The sequence below is a fragment of the Oryctolagus cuniculus genome, chromosome 16, assembly GCF_964237555.1.
Source record: "Oryctolagus cuniculus chromosome 16, mOryCun1.1, whole genome shotgun sequence".
NCBI classification, from domain to species: Eukaryota; Metazoa; Chordata; class Mammalia; order Lagomorpha; family Leporidae; genus Oryctolagus; species Oryctolagus cuniculus.
This window is the reverse complement of record NC_091447.1, coordinates 68,964,766-68,979,828: the sequence shown is the minus strand read 5'-3', so window position 1 is coordinate 68,979,828 and position 15,063 is coordinate 68,964,766. Positions and strand designations below refer to the sequence as shown.

Sequence of the window (15,063 nt, the reverse complement as noted above, 5' to 3'; positions counted from 1 at the left end):
GGCAGAGTGCGCAGGCGCAGAACACCCCCAGCCTCCACGTGCGACGCACACTTTGCGCTCCCCTCAGTGGAGCTTGCCTAGTGCTTCTCGCCTTCCCTCCTCCCGCCCCTCCGTTCTCGGCTTCCCATTGGCTGCCAGCTTCCTCCTTCCGCCCTAAGTCCAGCAGGCCCTTGCCAGGGGAGAAGTCCCGCCTCTACGGGGAGGCCTCTTGGCTCCTGATTGGCCCAGCTTGCAGTCAGTCAGGGTGGAAAAGGCCAGAGTCGAGGGCGGGGACCGGCAGTGGCTTCCCGTCCCGTGGTTCGGGCGGGGCGGTGGCCCGGTGGCTAGCTAGGCAGGACCTGGGGCTTCTAGCCATGGACAGTCAGGTGAGGAGCGGCCGCGCTGCCCCAGCACTGCCCACCTGTCCAGCCGGCCCTTCAGTCCCAGTGTCCACGCTGTCGCTCCGCCCCCCACCCGCCCAGCTTCATGCCTGCCCCCAGCTTCCCGGGCTTTTCTACGGGGGCGGGGGCGCGACCCCAGGCTGCCTAGAATGTCGCTGGGTAAGGGAAGGTGTCTCAGCCATTGCAAGATGTCCCCCAGCTTAGCTAAACCCCTGGGAGCCCCGCAGCCTGGCACCTTCCTAGGGAGAGCCCAATCGGTTTGCTTCAGCTCCTGGGAAAGTTGAGGAAGGAGCTGGGCCGCGCTTGTCAGTCATCATGATTGACAGGGCTCTGCCCTTTTTTTTTTTTTTTTGACAGGCAGAGTGGACAGTGAGAGAGAGAGAGAAAGGTCTTCCTTTGCCGTTGGTTCACCCTCCAATGGCTGCTGTGGCCGGCGCACCGCGCTGATCCCAAGCCAGGAGCCAGGTGCTTCTCCTGGTCTCCCATGCATGTGCAGGGCCCAAGTACTTGGGCCATCCTCCACTGCACTCCCTGGACACAGCAGAGAGCTGGCCTGGAAGAGGGGCAACCGGGACAGAATCCGGCGCCCCGACCGGGACTAGAACCCGGTGTGTTGGCGCCTCAAGGCGGAGGATTAGCCTAGTGAGCCGCGGCGCCGGCTGAGGGCTCTGCTTCTTGTCCGTCTCCGGTGAGTGCTGAATGAGGACCTCTTCCTTTGAGACAGTGGCACCGGATCCATGTTATTTCATAGACAACGCCAACAGCCATCAGGGAAGACTCAGGGTGCGGGGCCGGGAACCTCATATCTAGCCACGTGGAGGCTGCAGCTGGGTGCCCTCCCAGCGTCCAGGGAGGCTGGAGTGAGAGGCCGGGGTGTGTGAGGGCGCAGGACGGATTCTGTCCGTCAGGGATGATGTGGGGGTTGCTGGGGGTGGGTATTTCTCAAGGACTCTCCCTATACAGCGCTCCTGCAGGAGATGCTGTGGTCGCCTTGAGTTCTTCAAGCTCTACCAGGCGTGGAGCCCCCTTGTCTCTGCGGGGAGCCAGGTGTTTCCACTGGAAGGTTCCTTACTTATGTGCCTGGGATTTGCGGGCACCCTGATCTCCCATGCTGCCCCCCCACCCCACCCCGTAGTGCTATCCCCAACACAGTCGCCATCCCGGATGCCTGGATCCTGGCCTTATCTGGTTTTCTCCCACCTGTGGGTCTGGCCAGCTGCCCCGCATCAGTCTCTGTTGAGGTATCCTTGCAGCGGCTTGATCTGCTCCTCCCTTTGCTGCTGTTGCTGGGTGTTTCTGTCCTCGTCTCCTGTAAGTCCTGACCCTGCTCAGGTGGCCTGACGACTTCCCTCCCCCACAGTGCCCGCGTGGCCGTGGCCGCTTGGGGTTGGTTCCCATGCCTCTGTGACTGTTCTGCGTGCGACTTCCCAATGCCAGCCCCTGTGACCACATAGATGCACGCGGTGAGCTGGTGAGGAGGGAGGTCCAAAGGTGTAGGCAGGAGCTCTGGGTCCTGGGGCCGGGGAGGGTGGTGGAGCCCAGTACTGGGTGGTTTGACTGGGAAGGTGCTGTCCCTTGCGACTGCCCGGTAATGCTTGTCTGCGGCTGGAAGGCAGGGCACAGGTGGCTGCATGTTACTCTGGAACTCTTGTGTTTGACACCGGCTGTCAGGTCTGTGTCTAAGTTTGGGAGGTTTTCACCAAGCAGCGTGGATGCTTACAGGAGGCTCCCTGCCAGGGGTGTCGGCCAAGCTGGGTGTTGAGGGCTGGGAAGGCTCCTGGCTGTGTGCTCAGTGGAGTGGAACCTGCCCAAGTGGCCTCCTGTCTCAGGCCCAAGTGCTGGATGCTGCATGAGGAGGCTGTGGTCCCTTGGGAACCTGTCAGCAGGGGCTGCATGCTGCCTCTGCGTTCTCCCTGGAGCCACGCCGGTGGGGCTTTGTGGATGCCTTAGAGGGCCGAGAGTGGCCTCTGTGCTGCAGAGGATGCATGCAGCGGAAAGTGCTGGGGTTGAGGTGCCTGGGCAGGGTGGCCAGGGAGGCAGAGTGGTCTGCTGAGTGACACTCAGTTCCATGGACCTGGGCTGAACCTGGCATCTCTCCTGGCCTGTGCTGGCCCTCGCCCATGCTGCTTTGCGGCTCAGTCTCGCAGCCTTGATTTCCTCATCTGCAAAGTGAGGGGATGGCACAGTTCTACCCTGTGAGGCCTTGTAGGGACCCCATCTGCAGACCAGGAGGAGGCATGAGAGTGGCACAGATGGGCGGCATGCAGCCCAGTGGTTCTGTAATGAAAAATGCCAAGAACACAGAGTGTGGTAAAGATGATGGGGGTGCTTTAACCTTGAGTGGTCAGGGAAGGCTTCCCTGCGGGGGTGACAGTTGCACTGAGGGTCTGTGATGAGCGGGGCCGGTGTGGGAATCTATAGGAACTGCAGAGGCAGGAATGAGGCCTCCATGGAGGCTGTGCGAGTAGAACAGAGGATGAGGGATGAACAGGAGGAAGCTAATTTTCTTTATTCTTCTATTGATGGACATCTGGGTTGATTCCACATCTTAGTTATTGTGAATTAAGCTGCAATAAACTTGGGGTTCAGATAACTCTTTCATATGCTTATTTCATTTCCCATGGGTATATTTCCAGGAGTGGGACGGCTGGGTCATATGGTAGGTCTATATTCAGATTTCTGAGGTATCTCCATATTGTCTTCCACAGTGGCTGCACCAATTTATATTCCCACCAACAGTGGACCAGGGTACCTTTTTCCCCAAATCCCCCCCAACATTTGTTTGTTGATTTCTGTATGAGAGCATTCTAATTGGGGTAAGATGATTTTCATTTGAATTTCCCTTATTGCTAGTGATCCTGAGCATGTTTTCATATGTCTGTTGGCCATTTGAATTTCTTCTTTTGAAAAATGCTTGTCACCGGCACCACAACTCAATAGACTAATCCTCCTCCTGCAGTGCCGGCACACCAGGTTCTAGTCCCAGTTGGAGCATAGGATTCTGTCCTGGTTGCTCCTCTTCCATTCTACCTCTCTGCTGTGGCCCGGGAGTGCAGTGGAGGATGGCCCAAGTGCTTGGGCCCTGCACCCACATGGGAGACCAGGAGAAGCATGTGGCTCCTGGCTTCAGAGCAACGTGCTACACTGGCCGCAGCGGCCACTGGAGGGTGAACCAACGGAAAAGGAAGACCTTTCTCTCTGTCTCTCTCTCACTGTCTACTCTGCCTGTCAAAAAAAAAAATAAATAAAAATTTTGCCTGTTTAAGTTCTTTGCCCTATTTCTTTGTTTGGTTGTTCTTGAGTTTCTTGAGCTCTGTGTAGATTCTGGATATTAATGCTTTATCAGTTTCATAGTTTGCTAACATTTTCTCCCATTCTGTTGGTTGCCTTTTCACTTTGCTGAATGTTTGTTTTGCAGTGTAAAAGCTTCTCTGCTTGATGTAATCCCAGTTGTCTATTTTGGCTTTGATTGCTTGTGCTTCTAGGGTCTTTCCCAAGAATTCTTTGCCTGTGCCAATGTTTACAGAATTTCCCTAATTTCTCTAGTAATTTGATGGTATTTGCTTGTAGATTTATGTCTTTGATCCTTCATAAGTTGATTTTTGTGTAAAGTATATGGAAGGGGGTCTCATTTCATATTTCTGCTCACTGAGACCCAATTTCCACAGCACCGTTTATTGAAGTGACTATTCTTGCTCCAGCGATTGATTTTAGCTCCTTTATCAATGATTAATTGGTTGTAGATTTGTGAATTGATTTCTGGAGTTTCTATTCTGTTCTATTGGTCTACATGTCTATTTTTCACCAGTACCAGGCTGTTTTGATTATAATTAACCAATCTTCTAATTTCATTTGTCTGTTAACTTTTTTTTTTTTTTGAAAGTAGAGGGCAAGAGGGCGTGTAGTGCTATCTGCTATTTCATTCCCCAAATGCCACAATCAATTCTCCATTTTTGTTTCCTTTGGTCTCTTTAATTTGCTTTATATAAATGTCTTTAAATTTTAGAAGTTTACAAAGCATTTTATTTTATTATTCATGAAGATATATTATGTTTTTTTGAAACTAAAAAATGTTTAAATAAATATAGAGGGAACAGATTTCATATATATATATATATATATATATATATATATATATATATATATATTTGGACAGGCAGAGTGGACAGAGAGAGAGAGAGAAAGTCTTCCTTTGCTGTTTGGTTCATCCCCCAATGGCCGCTGTGGCCAGCACACCGCGCTGATCCAAAGCCAGGAGCCAGGTGCCTCTCCTGGTCTCCCATGTGGGTTCAGGGCCCAAGGACCTGGGCCGTCCTCTACTGCCTTCCCCGGCCACAGCAGAGAGGTGGACTGGAAGAGGAGCAACGAGGACAGAATCCTAAGCCCTGACCGGGACTAGATCCTGGGGTGCCAGTGCCGCAGGCAGAGGATTAGCCTAGTGAGCCGTGGCGCCGGCCCATATATTTCTTATATGCAGTTTTTATGGGCGTAATGGTGTATCACATCCTACCCTTGCTGCCTTCCTCACTCCCACCCTCAAAGCTTCTTTTCTTATTTTTAATTTTTACCATGACATACTTTCAATTTCATTTATAATCACAAGCTTAACCCTCCATTAAATACTGAATTCAATAAGTAGTAGGTAGAAAAACCACTATTCTTCAAGAATATAGATAAGGGCTATAAATAATAATCAAATATCAAAATGTCATATTCATTCATATACATTGTATATTTTTGTGCTCTGTATGTTAATTACCACTAATCAGGGAAAACATATTTTTGGGGGACTGGCTTATTTTTTTTATTCAAAGTAACATTCTGTTTTTGAAATTTGTCTCACAAAAAGATAAGAAAAGGTTAATTGTGATGAATCCCCATACCACAAAATATGCAACCATTAATATTTGGGTATTTCTATATGTATGTTTAATTTTAAGAGTGTTTGGGGGCTGGTGCTGTGGCTCACTTGGTTAATCCTCTGCCTGCAGTGCCGGCATCCCATATGGGTGCCGGTTCCAGTCCTGGTTGCTCCTCTTTTAGTTCAGCTCTCTGCAGTGGCCCCAGAAAAGCAGTGGAGGATGGCCCGGGTGCTTGGGCCGCTGTACCTGCATGGGAGACCTGGAGGAGGCTTCTGGCTATAAGAGAGTATGTAGTGTATTATAATACATATGCCTACCCCTATTTCTTGGAAACACCAAATATTAACATTTAAAATGTATTTGCTTTCAGTGTTTTTCTTATTTATGCGTTTATGTAAAAATTACATTGATGGCATTGTATGTATATAGTTGTATATGTCATTTATCCTTATTTTTGAAGTACTACAACTATAAAACAGAGATAAAGCCAACATCAACTTTGACCTAGAACTCTACTTACATTCATAATTATATCTACTTTGATGCTATTAATTATATTAACTTGACATTCATAAAGTCCTCAGTATTCTTCAAGGAACACATACCACAGTGAGGTGTTTACTGTGGTTGGTTCCTTGTGGAATTCACACTTTATCTCATGGACATCTTCTGGTGTTTAAATCAAATCAAAGGAAGAAAAATGTTTCTTCTCCAGGGAAACGAACCCAGCTCCCCTTGCTGATTTTCCTAGAAAGAAAATGATCTAAAACTTTTCCTTCTACTCTCTTTTTGTTAAGCCAACAGAGCCTAACTGTTTCAAGATTGGGAAGATAATAGAACAATTTATTAAACAAGGACCTCTGAGATTTCAACCCTTGAGTTGACAGAATTTTTAAACATGCCCCTGTTGTTTCTCACCTGTAATTAATGGCTCCCTGCCTGCTGAAAGCCCAGCTGCACTTCACAGGGACACTCTGGGAGATGAGAAAGCTTTAGCGGTCACCATTGGAGAGTCTTGTTTTCCAGTGAGGGCTACTGGGGTAAGAAACGAGAGTGAGTGGAGAGTGAGCTTTATGTCCAGAATAACAGGACTAGCACAGGCCTTTTGTGGATGTATTTTAGTTTCTACTGAAATCAGCCCTTCTAGTTATTATGGTCTTTCCTTTCCTAGAACTTGTGTCCACTAAGAGTTACAAATGATCATTCCCTGAATGTGATGTTTTCTGGAGAGTCTCCACAGCTTCTTTGCTTCCCCCTATAAATTGTGGTTTCCTCTTCATTTAACCACTCACTGAGCATGTCTTGTGCATGAGTATTATCTCTGATGTTGTTAACGTGATCGGCATTTTCTTTGATGATTTACCTGTTTTTACCCACAGATCTCATTTACAGATATCACTGAATACTTCTATATTGTTGTTGCTGTTAATTACTGTTGCACATATATTATCATGAAGGCGGTGTGGGAACTACCAAGCAAAGAACATGAAATGTTTTCAAATGTTTTGTGAAATAACCTTAAAGAAAATAGTCATTTATGAGCATAAATTCAAGTTGGAGAAGTAGAACTAGTAAGCAGGTGATAAAGGAGAGAGAGGATTGGCACATAAAAGAAGTTGAGGTAATTATGCACATCGACGGGGGCCAGTGCAGTGGCATACTAGGTTATGTTTCCGGCTTCATTGCTGGCATCCCAGCTGTTCCTCTTCTGATCCAGCTGTCTGCTTGTGGCCTGGAAGGCAGTGGAAGATGGCCCAAGTGCTTTAGCCCCTGCAACTGTGTGGGAAAGCCAGTAGAAATTCCTGGCTCCAGGCCGGTGCTGCGGCTCAGTAGGCTAATCCTCCACCTGTGGTGCCGGCACTCCTGGTTCTAGTCCCAGTCAGGGCGCCAGATTCTGTCCCGGTTGCCCCTCTTCCAGTCCACCTCTCTGCTGTGGCCCGGGAGTGCAGTGGAGGATGACCCAAGTCCTTAGGCCCTGCACCCGCATGGGAGACCAGGAGAAGCACCTGGCTCCTGGCTTTGGATCAGCGTGGTGTGCCGGCCACAGCACACACTGTCCACTCTGCCTGTCAAAAAAAAAAAAAAAATTCCTGGCTTCGCGACTCAGATCGGCTCATCTTCCAGCGAGTGTGGCCATCTGGGGAGTGAACCAGTGGATGGAAGACCCCTCTCTCTGTCTCTCACTCTCGCTTTCTGTAACTCTACTTCTCAAATAAATAACAAGTGTTTTATAAAAAATTGTGCACTTTTATAGGGGAAATGAGCTAACAATTGATAGGAATCATGTCACAACTCAATAGAGAATGACAGACATCTACCCTAGGGTAGTGTAGTGATGAGGTTCCAAGTGGCTGTTGATTGAATACTAATGTTGCCTCCTTCCTCAAAGGTACACAGCTCCATGGAAGTAGAAAACCACACAGGAGAATCACAGTTCCTCCTCCTGGGCCTCTCAGATGATCCTGAGCTGCAGCCACTGATCTTTGGGTTGTTCCTGTCCATGTACACGGTCACAGTGCTTGGGAACATGCTCATCATGTCAGCCACCATCTCTGCCTCCCACCTCCACACCCCCATGTACTTCTTCCTCTGCAACCTGTCCTTTGTTGACATCTGTTTTGTCTCCACCACAGTCCCAAAGATGCTGGTGAACATCCAGGCACACAGCAAGGACATCACCTACATAGAATGTCTCATCCAGGTGTATTTTTTTATCATATTTATTGCGATGGATAATTTCCTACTGACCATCATGGCCTATGACCGGTTTGTGGCCATCTGCCACCCTCTACAGTACACAGTAGTCATGAACCCCCGCCTCTGTGTCTTCCTGGTTCTGATGTCGTGGTGCTTCCTTTCCTGGGTCTCCCTGCTTCACCTTCTGCTGCTGATGAGGCTGACTTTCTCTACTGGCACTGAGATCCCCCACTTCTTCTGTGAACTGGCTCAGCTTCTCAAGGTGGCCAGCTCTGATACCTTCATCAATGACATCACCTTGTATGTGGCAACTGCCCTGCTGGGCTTGTTTCCTGCCGCCGGGATCCTCTTCTCTTACTCTCAGATTTTCTCCTCCTTAATGAGGATGTCCTCTGCTGTGAGCAAGTACAGAGCATTTTCTACCTGTAGTTCTCACCTCTCTGTAGTCTCCTTGTTCTATGGAACAGGACTTGGGGTGTACTTCAGTCCTGCCATGCCACAGTCTTATATGAGAAGTTCAACTGCTTCGGTGATGTACACTGTGGTCACCCCGATGCTGAACCCCTTCATCTACAGCCTGAGGAACAAGGATGTGAAGGGGGCCCTGGGCCAGCTCCTCAGCAGAGCAGTCCCTTGTGTTTGGTGAATCACTGACCTAAGGACTCAGTGTGTTGTAGCCGCTACAGAAAATGCTGTGAATTTCAATATGCTGGCTCTTTTTCTCCCCTCAAGTATATACTAAATTTATTTCTGTTCCCAAAGCATATCTGTATTGATTGTGTATGTGTTTACATTTTCCTCTTCTCAACAATTCCCTCCGTACATCTGTTTCATTTTTTTTTCCTTATACATGATGCTTTTAAGTTCCATGTTTGGTTGTTCATCTTCCGGAAATTTCTGGTTATTTCTAACTATCCTTTACAGCACTTGTTTCACAAGTGCTCACATGATTTCTTCCCAACTTATGCTGTTAGTATGTTTTTGATTTGAATTTCCCTCATGGCTAGTGATGTTGAGCATTGTTGGCCACTGGTATTTCTTCTTTTGAGAAGTGTCTATTCAGATTCTTTGGCCATTTCCTAATGGATCTGCAATTAGAAGCAATATATCTAGTATTCCACCACACACTAGGGTGACTGTATTTCACAGTCATGTGTTACATGCCTTATAAAGAACTGGAAGGGAGAAGCTGATTGACTCCTAACACAATGAATAGATAAGGAAATTGAAGCAATAGTGAGCTGCTTCTATCAATTTGTGCTGTATATAGTTAATGAGTACTCAGTGCTCCATAAAACAGTGTAGACATTGGAGTGGGTATTGTGGAGTGACAGGTTAAGCTGCTGCTTGGGGCAGCCATATTCCATACTGAAGTGTCATTCAAGTCCCAAATCCTCTGCTTCTGATCCAGCTTCCTGATGATGCATTGGGAAGGTAGCAGGTGATGGTTCAAATGCATGGATCCCTGCCATACATGTGGGAGACCAAGATGGATGTGTAGGATCTGGCTTTGGCCTGGCCCCTCCTGCCTGTTGTAGGTATTTGGAAATTGAATAGTGGATGGCAGATTCCTGTCTCTTTGTATCTCCCTTTCTGTGTCATTTTGCCTTTCCAATAAAGAAATAAATAAATCTTTAAAACTTTGTGTTGCATGCTAATATGTGTTGCATGTTTTAAGGAAAAAAATCATTCTCTTGATTTTAAATTTTATCTTGGCAAAAAGTTAATATTTGAGGTAATGGTTGTGTGAATTTCTCTGATTACATAATTTTGCAATATATACATATATTAAAACATCACATTGTACTTCATTAATATATAATCATTTTTCATCTAAAAAGATACTTTCAAACATTTCTCTTAAATGCTAATTTTTATAACATTAGTTTGATTGTGCTCTTATTTTCCCTGAAATAATGAAATGAAAATAATCTGATAGTCAATGATGAGTTTTTTTTTTTTATTTGACAGATAGAGTTAGAGAGAGAGAGAGAGAGACAAAGGTCTTCCTTCCGTTGGTTCACTCCCCAAATGGCCGCCACGGCCAGCACTGGGCCGGTCTGGAGCCAGGATCCAGGTGCTTCTTCCTGCTCTTTCATGTGGGTGCAGGGGCCCAAGCACCTGGGCCATCCTCCACTGCCTTCCCAGGCTACAGCAGAGAGCTGGACTGGAAGAGGAACAACCAGGACTAGAACCCAGCGCCCATATGGGATGGCTGTGCTGCAGGCTGAGGATTAACCAAGTAAGCCATGTCGCCGGCCCCACAGATGAGTTTTTACCATATCAGGGCTGTGCTTTTGGTGTATGTCCTCTTGTGTGAGTCTATTGGGATATTGTCTCTCACCCACCCTATTTATTGGAGGAGAAAGCTGAGATAGAGATGGACAACAAACAGCAGTCTGGCACTAGGAATGGCCGTACTCCTAACTGTGCTTCCTACTTTCTCTAGCACAGTCACAGTGCTGTTCAACACAAAAGCCAGCATCTAACTGCAGAAACTGTTCTCAGATGATCAGTGGTGCCGTACTGCCTATGCTAACTCTGAATTGTTGCTTCACCCTTTGTGGTCCTTAATTTTTTCCTTTCTCACTCTCCTTCCTTGTTTATACCCTTTCCTACGTCTTTTCGGCTGTTGTATTCGTTAATGCTAACCCACTTTGGTCATCTCCTTGACTGAATACTATTCCACTGGATTATATACATGTTGTATATCCCTTCATCCTTTGATTGACATTTGGGTTATTTCCATCTTTTGACTTTAGTGAGTAGTGCTTCAGTGGACATGCATGCACATTTCAGGATTGCTTTTTGATTATTTTTGGCAAATATCTAGGAGTTTGACTTTTGGGCTGAGACATCGTAAAACTGTTTTTCCTGATAACTGGCACATTTTACATTCTCAGGAATATATCAGGGTTCTAATATCATGGTATCCTTCCCAATACCTTTTATTTTTCTCTTTTGTAGGAAAATGATAGCCTCCTATGGAGTGTGAAATGTTAACTCATTGTGCTTTTGATTTGAATTCCCTAGTGGCTGTGCATCTTTTTCTGTGCTTGTTGGCAGTGTGTCTGTCTGCTTTGGAGAAATGACTTTCCAAGTATTTGCTCATCTTTGTGTGTGTGTGTAGTATGCTTGTTTCTGACATGTAAGAGGTCTTGATATATTCTGGATATTTGACCCAATCTGAAATGTATGAGTAAGTTTTGCAAATAGTTTCTCCATTCTGTGTGACATCTTTCTGTCTTTCAAGTATACCATGCATTGTAATTGACTACACTCATCAAGGCATATGATAGATATCTTGGATGTATTCCTCCTACCTAGTATGCATTTTGTGTCCTTTTACCAACCCACAGACTCATGTCATCATTTATTTCCAGTGATTTTAACTTTTTGAGTTCCACATATGGGTAAGTTCATGCAGTATCTGTCTTCCTATGCCTGGCCCATTTCCTTCTCCCCTCCCCTCCCCTCCCCTCCCCTCCCCTCCCCTCCTCTCCCCTCCCCTCTCCTCTCCTCTCCTCAGTTCAACGGTAGAGATCTGGTACTTGGGCATCTTCTGCTGTTTTCCCTGGCTTATTGGCAGGGATTTGATGTGGAGTACCTGGGTCTTGAATAAGTGCTTATTCAGAATGCCAGCTTTGCACACACCAGCTCAACCCACTGTGCCACATGTTGGCCTCAACACTTTAAGGTCTTAAATTTAAGTGATTTATCCATTTCAAGTTGATGTTTTGTGTGTGCACACATGAGTGTTTGCATACATATGTGTGTACTGTGTGAGATGAGGGCCTAGTTTTATTCTTCTGCATATGGATATCAAGTAATCGCAATATTAATAAACTTCACTGAATTTATAGACTGCAGAAGATCATTTCTCTGAGTAGTATTTTTTGTTATGCTGAGATTTCTTAAAGCTATAAGAAAGTATATAGAGTAATATCATAAGTATTCATATCCCTATCACTTGGAAATACCAAATATTAACATTTAAATGATATTTGGTTTCAGTTGTTTTCTTATTTATGTGCTTATGTAAAAATTACATTGATGGGTATTTTGTGTATGTAGTGTCTATATGATACGTATCCTTTTCCTAAGTTCAACAAATTTAAAACAGATAGAAAGCCAACATCAACGTTGACTGTACTTACAGTTACATTACTAGCTACTTTGACACTATTAATTATGATGAATTTAATATAATATATATCATATAAGCCATAAAGTCTTCAGTATCCTTCAAGAAAAGCATATCGCAGTGAGATGTATACTGTGGTTGGTTCCTTGTGGAATTCACACTTTACCTAGTGGACATATTCCAGTGTTTCAATCAAATCAAAGTAAAGAGTTTCTTCTTTTAGGAAATAAACCCAGCTACTCCTTCTGATTTTCCTAGAAAGAAACAAAGCACTCTAAACATTTTTTTCTGCTATCTTTGTGGTATCCCAACAAGCCTAATCATTTGGAGTTTGGGAAGACAATATAACAATTTACTTAACAAGGTGCTCTGAGAATTCAACCCTTGAGAGGACAGAAACTTTAAATGTGCCCCTGTTGTCCCTCATCTGTAATTCTCAGATTTCTGACCATTTGAAAACCCAGCTGGACCTGACAGGGCTACTTTGGGAGATGTGAAAGCTTCAGAGAGTCTTGTGTTCCAGTGAGGGCTTATATGGTAAGCAGTGAAAGAGGGAAATTGGGCAGTAGGACTTGGGACTCAAATATTGGGACTAGCATAGGCCCATTTGGGTTGTATTTTAGTTTCTACTTGAATCAGTCTTTCCAGTTCTATGTTTTTTTCTTTCCTTTCTTTCTGGAATCTAGAACCTGTGTCCAATAAGTTACCAATGACCTGAACGTGATGTTTTCTGGAGAGTCCACAGCTTCTCTACTTCCTCCTCTAAATTGTGGATTCCACTTCATTTAATACTCACTGAACATGTGTTGTGCGTGAGTATTGTCTTTGATGTTGTTAATGTGATTGGAGTTTTCTTTGATAATTTACCTGTTCTATTACTGAATACTTCTATATTGTTGTTACTGTTATGATCACTGTTATTTTTTTCACAACAGTGTCCAGAATACAATAAAACAATGTGATTATTTCAGACACTTGGTTTTAGGCCAATTTCTCTTTCTCAGTTTACCAATCTCTAAATGTTTAGAAGAGTGTTCAATGACTGGATTTAGGGTACACTGTCTTGAACTGTTCACAAATAGTTGATGTTTTTCTTTGTCTCAATCTTATTGGATGTTCAGCATTCATACTTGTTAATCTTCTGCAATGTAACGGGGACAAATGAGGCATATAGTCGCCTCAGAACCAGAGATGAATTTATCAGCGGGAGAGGGATATCACGAAAGTACCGGATACTCCATTGTGGGCCTCATACTCTGTGTTCTTCCCGACCCTGGTCCTCCACTTTCTATTAAACTTGCACCTCAAGTCTCTTCTGATACCAAGCTTACTCTCCAATGAGGCAATGGTGCATTGTTTTCCTCAATCTGGAGTGTTTCATTTTTTCTCACTTCCCCTCATTATGAACCTGTCTCTCCTTTCTTAGCTCTACTATTCCTATGAAAGAGAACTCTCTCCTACTCACCATTCCAGGATAAATTAGTACTTCGATTTTTTGTCTGTCCTTAGTTAACATTCTTAGGCATTCATGCTACTGAATGCTTTTCTATCATGCAAAATGTAAAGATTTATTTTCATATCCTAAATTTGCCTTGTCATCTTTCTTAGATGATTTTATTTCTCTAAAATTTGGATCTTTAAAACAAAATTCATCCAGTATATATTTTTTCCTGTTAATCTGCTGATTTTAATAGAATGTATTTGTTTTTTTAAATGTTATCAGAATTTTTTTTACCTAGAAACCTTTTATTTAAAGTATACAAACTTCTTGCATTTCATAAATACAACTTTAGGAACTTAGTGATTCTTTCCACCCTACCCAACCTCCCACCTGCAGCCCCACGCTCTTCCTCCTCCCTCTCCTGTTCCATTCTTATTTTTTTACTAGGACCTATTATCAATTGACTTTATACACAGGAGATTAACTCTATACTATTAAAGAGTTCAGGGCTGGCACCCTGGATCACTTGGTTAATTCTCCGCCTGCAGCACCAGCATCCCATTTGGGCACCGGGTTCTAGTCCCCATGCTCCTCTTCCAGTCCAGCTCTCTGCTGTGGCCCCAGAGGGCAGTGGAGGATGGCCCAAGTGCTTGAGCCCCTGTACCCGCATGGGAGACCAGGAGGAAGCACCTGGCTCCTGGCTTTGGATCGGTGCCATTTGGGGAGTGAACCAATGGAAGGAAGGAAGACCTTTGTCTCTCTCTCTCTCACTGTCTGTAACTCTACCTGTCAGATAAATAAATGAAAAAAAAAAGAGTGCAACACATAGTATGAAAAAAGAAACTGTTCCACAATGGTTGAGACAAGGGCTGTTCAAAGTCGTTGCATCTCAAAGTGTCAATTTCACTTCCATACATCACCTTTTAGGGGCTCTCTTAGTTACCATAGGTCAGGGATAACACATGGTATTTGTCCTTTGGGGTGGCTTTTTCACTTAAGTATAATGTTTTCCAGTTGCATCCATTTTGTTGCAAATGACAGGATTTCATTTTTACAGCTGTGTAGTATTCCATAGTGTATATATCCCATCATTTCCTTATCCAGTTTTCAGTTGACAGACATTTGGGTTGATTCAATATATTAGCTATTGTGAATTGAGCTTCAGTGTACGTGGGGGTATAGATAACTCTTTCATATGCTGATTTTATTTCCCTTGGATTTATTCCCAGGAGTGGGTTGACTGGGTCCTATGGTAGGTCTGTATTCAGATTTCTGAGGTCTCTCCATCTGTCTTCCACAGTGGTTCTATCAGTTTAGATTCCCATCAACAGTGGACCAGACTACCTTTTTCCCCACATCCTCACCAGCATTTGTTGATTGTTGATTTCTGTAGAAAGCAATTCTAACAGGGGAGAGGTGAAGCCTCATTATGGTTTTTATTTACATTTCTCTGATGGCTAGTGATCCTGACCATTTTTTCATGTATCTGTTGGCCATTTGGATATCCTTTTTTGAAAAATGCCTGTTGAAATCCTTTGC

At 44.7% G+C, this 15,063-nt stretch overlaps 1 protein-coding gene and 1 non-coding gene across 2 annotated transcripts; both read left to right on the top strand.

Moving 5' to 3' along the window:
* The first annotated feature begins 275 nt into the window (after window positions 1-275).
* On the top strand, window positions 276-13,586 carry LOC100350705 (uncharacterized). The gene is made up of 3 exons (XR_011382915.1): window positions 276-365; window positions 3,089-3,196; window positions 12,770-13,586. It is a non-coding gene; the product is annotated as an uncharacterized protein (transcript).
* LOC100350959 (olfactory receptor 7D4-like) lies at window positions 4,567-9,580 on the top strand. Its single transcript, XM_051838271.2, has one exon. It carries the CDS (start codon window positions 7,611-7,613, stop codon window positions 8,583-8,585), a length of 975 nt encoding a protein of 324 aa, XP_051694231.2. The 5' UTR covers window positions 4,567-7,610; the 3' UTR covers window positions 8,586-9,580.
* Window positions 13,587-15,063: the final 1,477 nt, after the last annotated feature.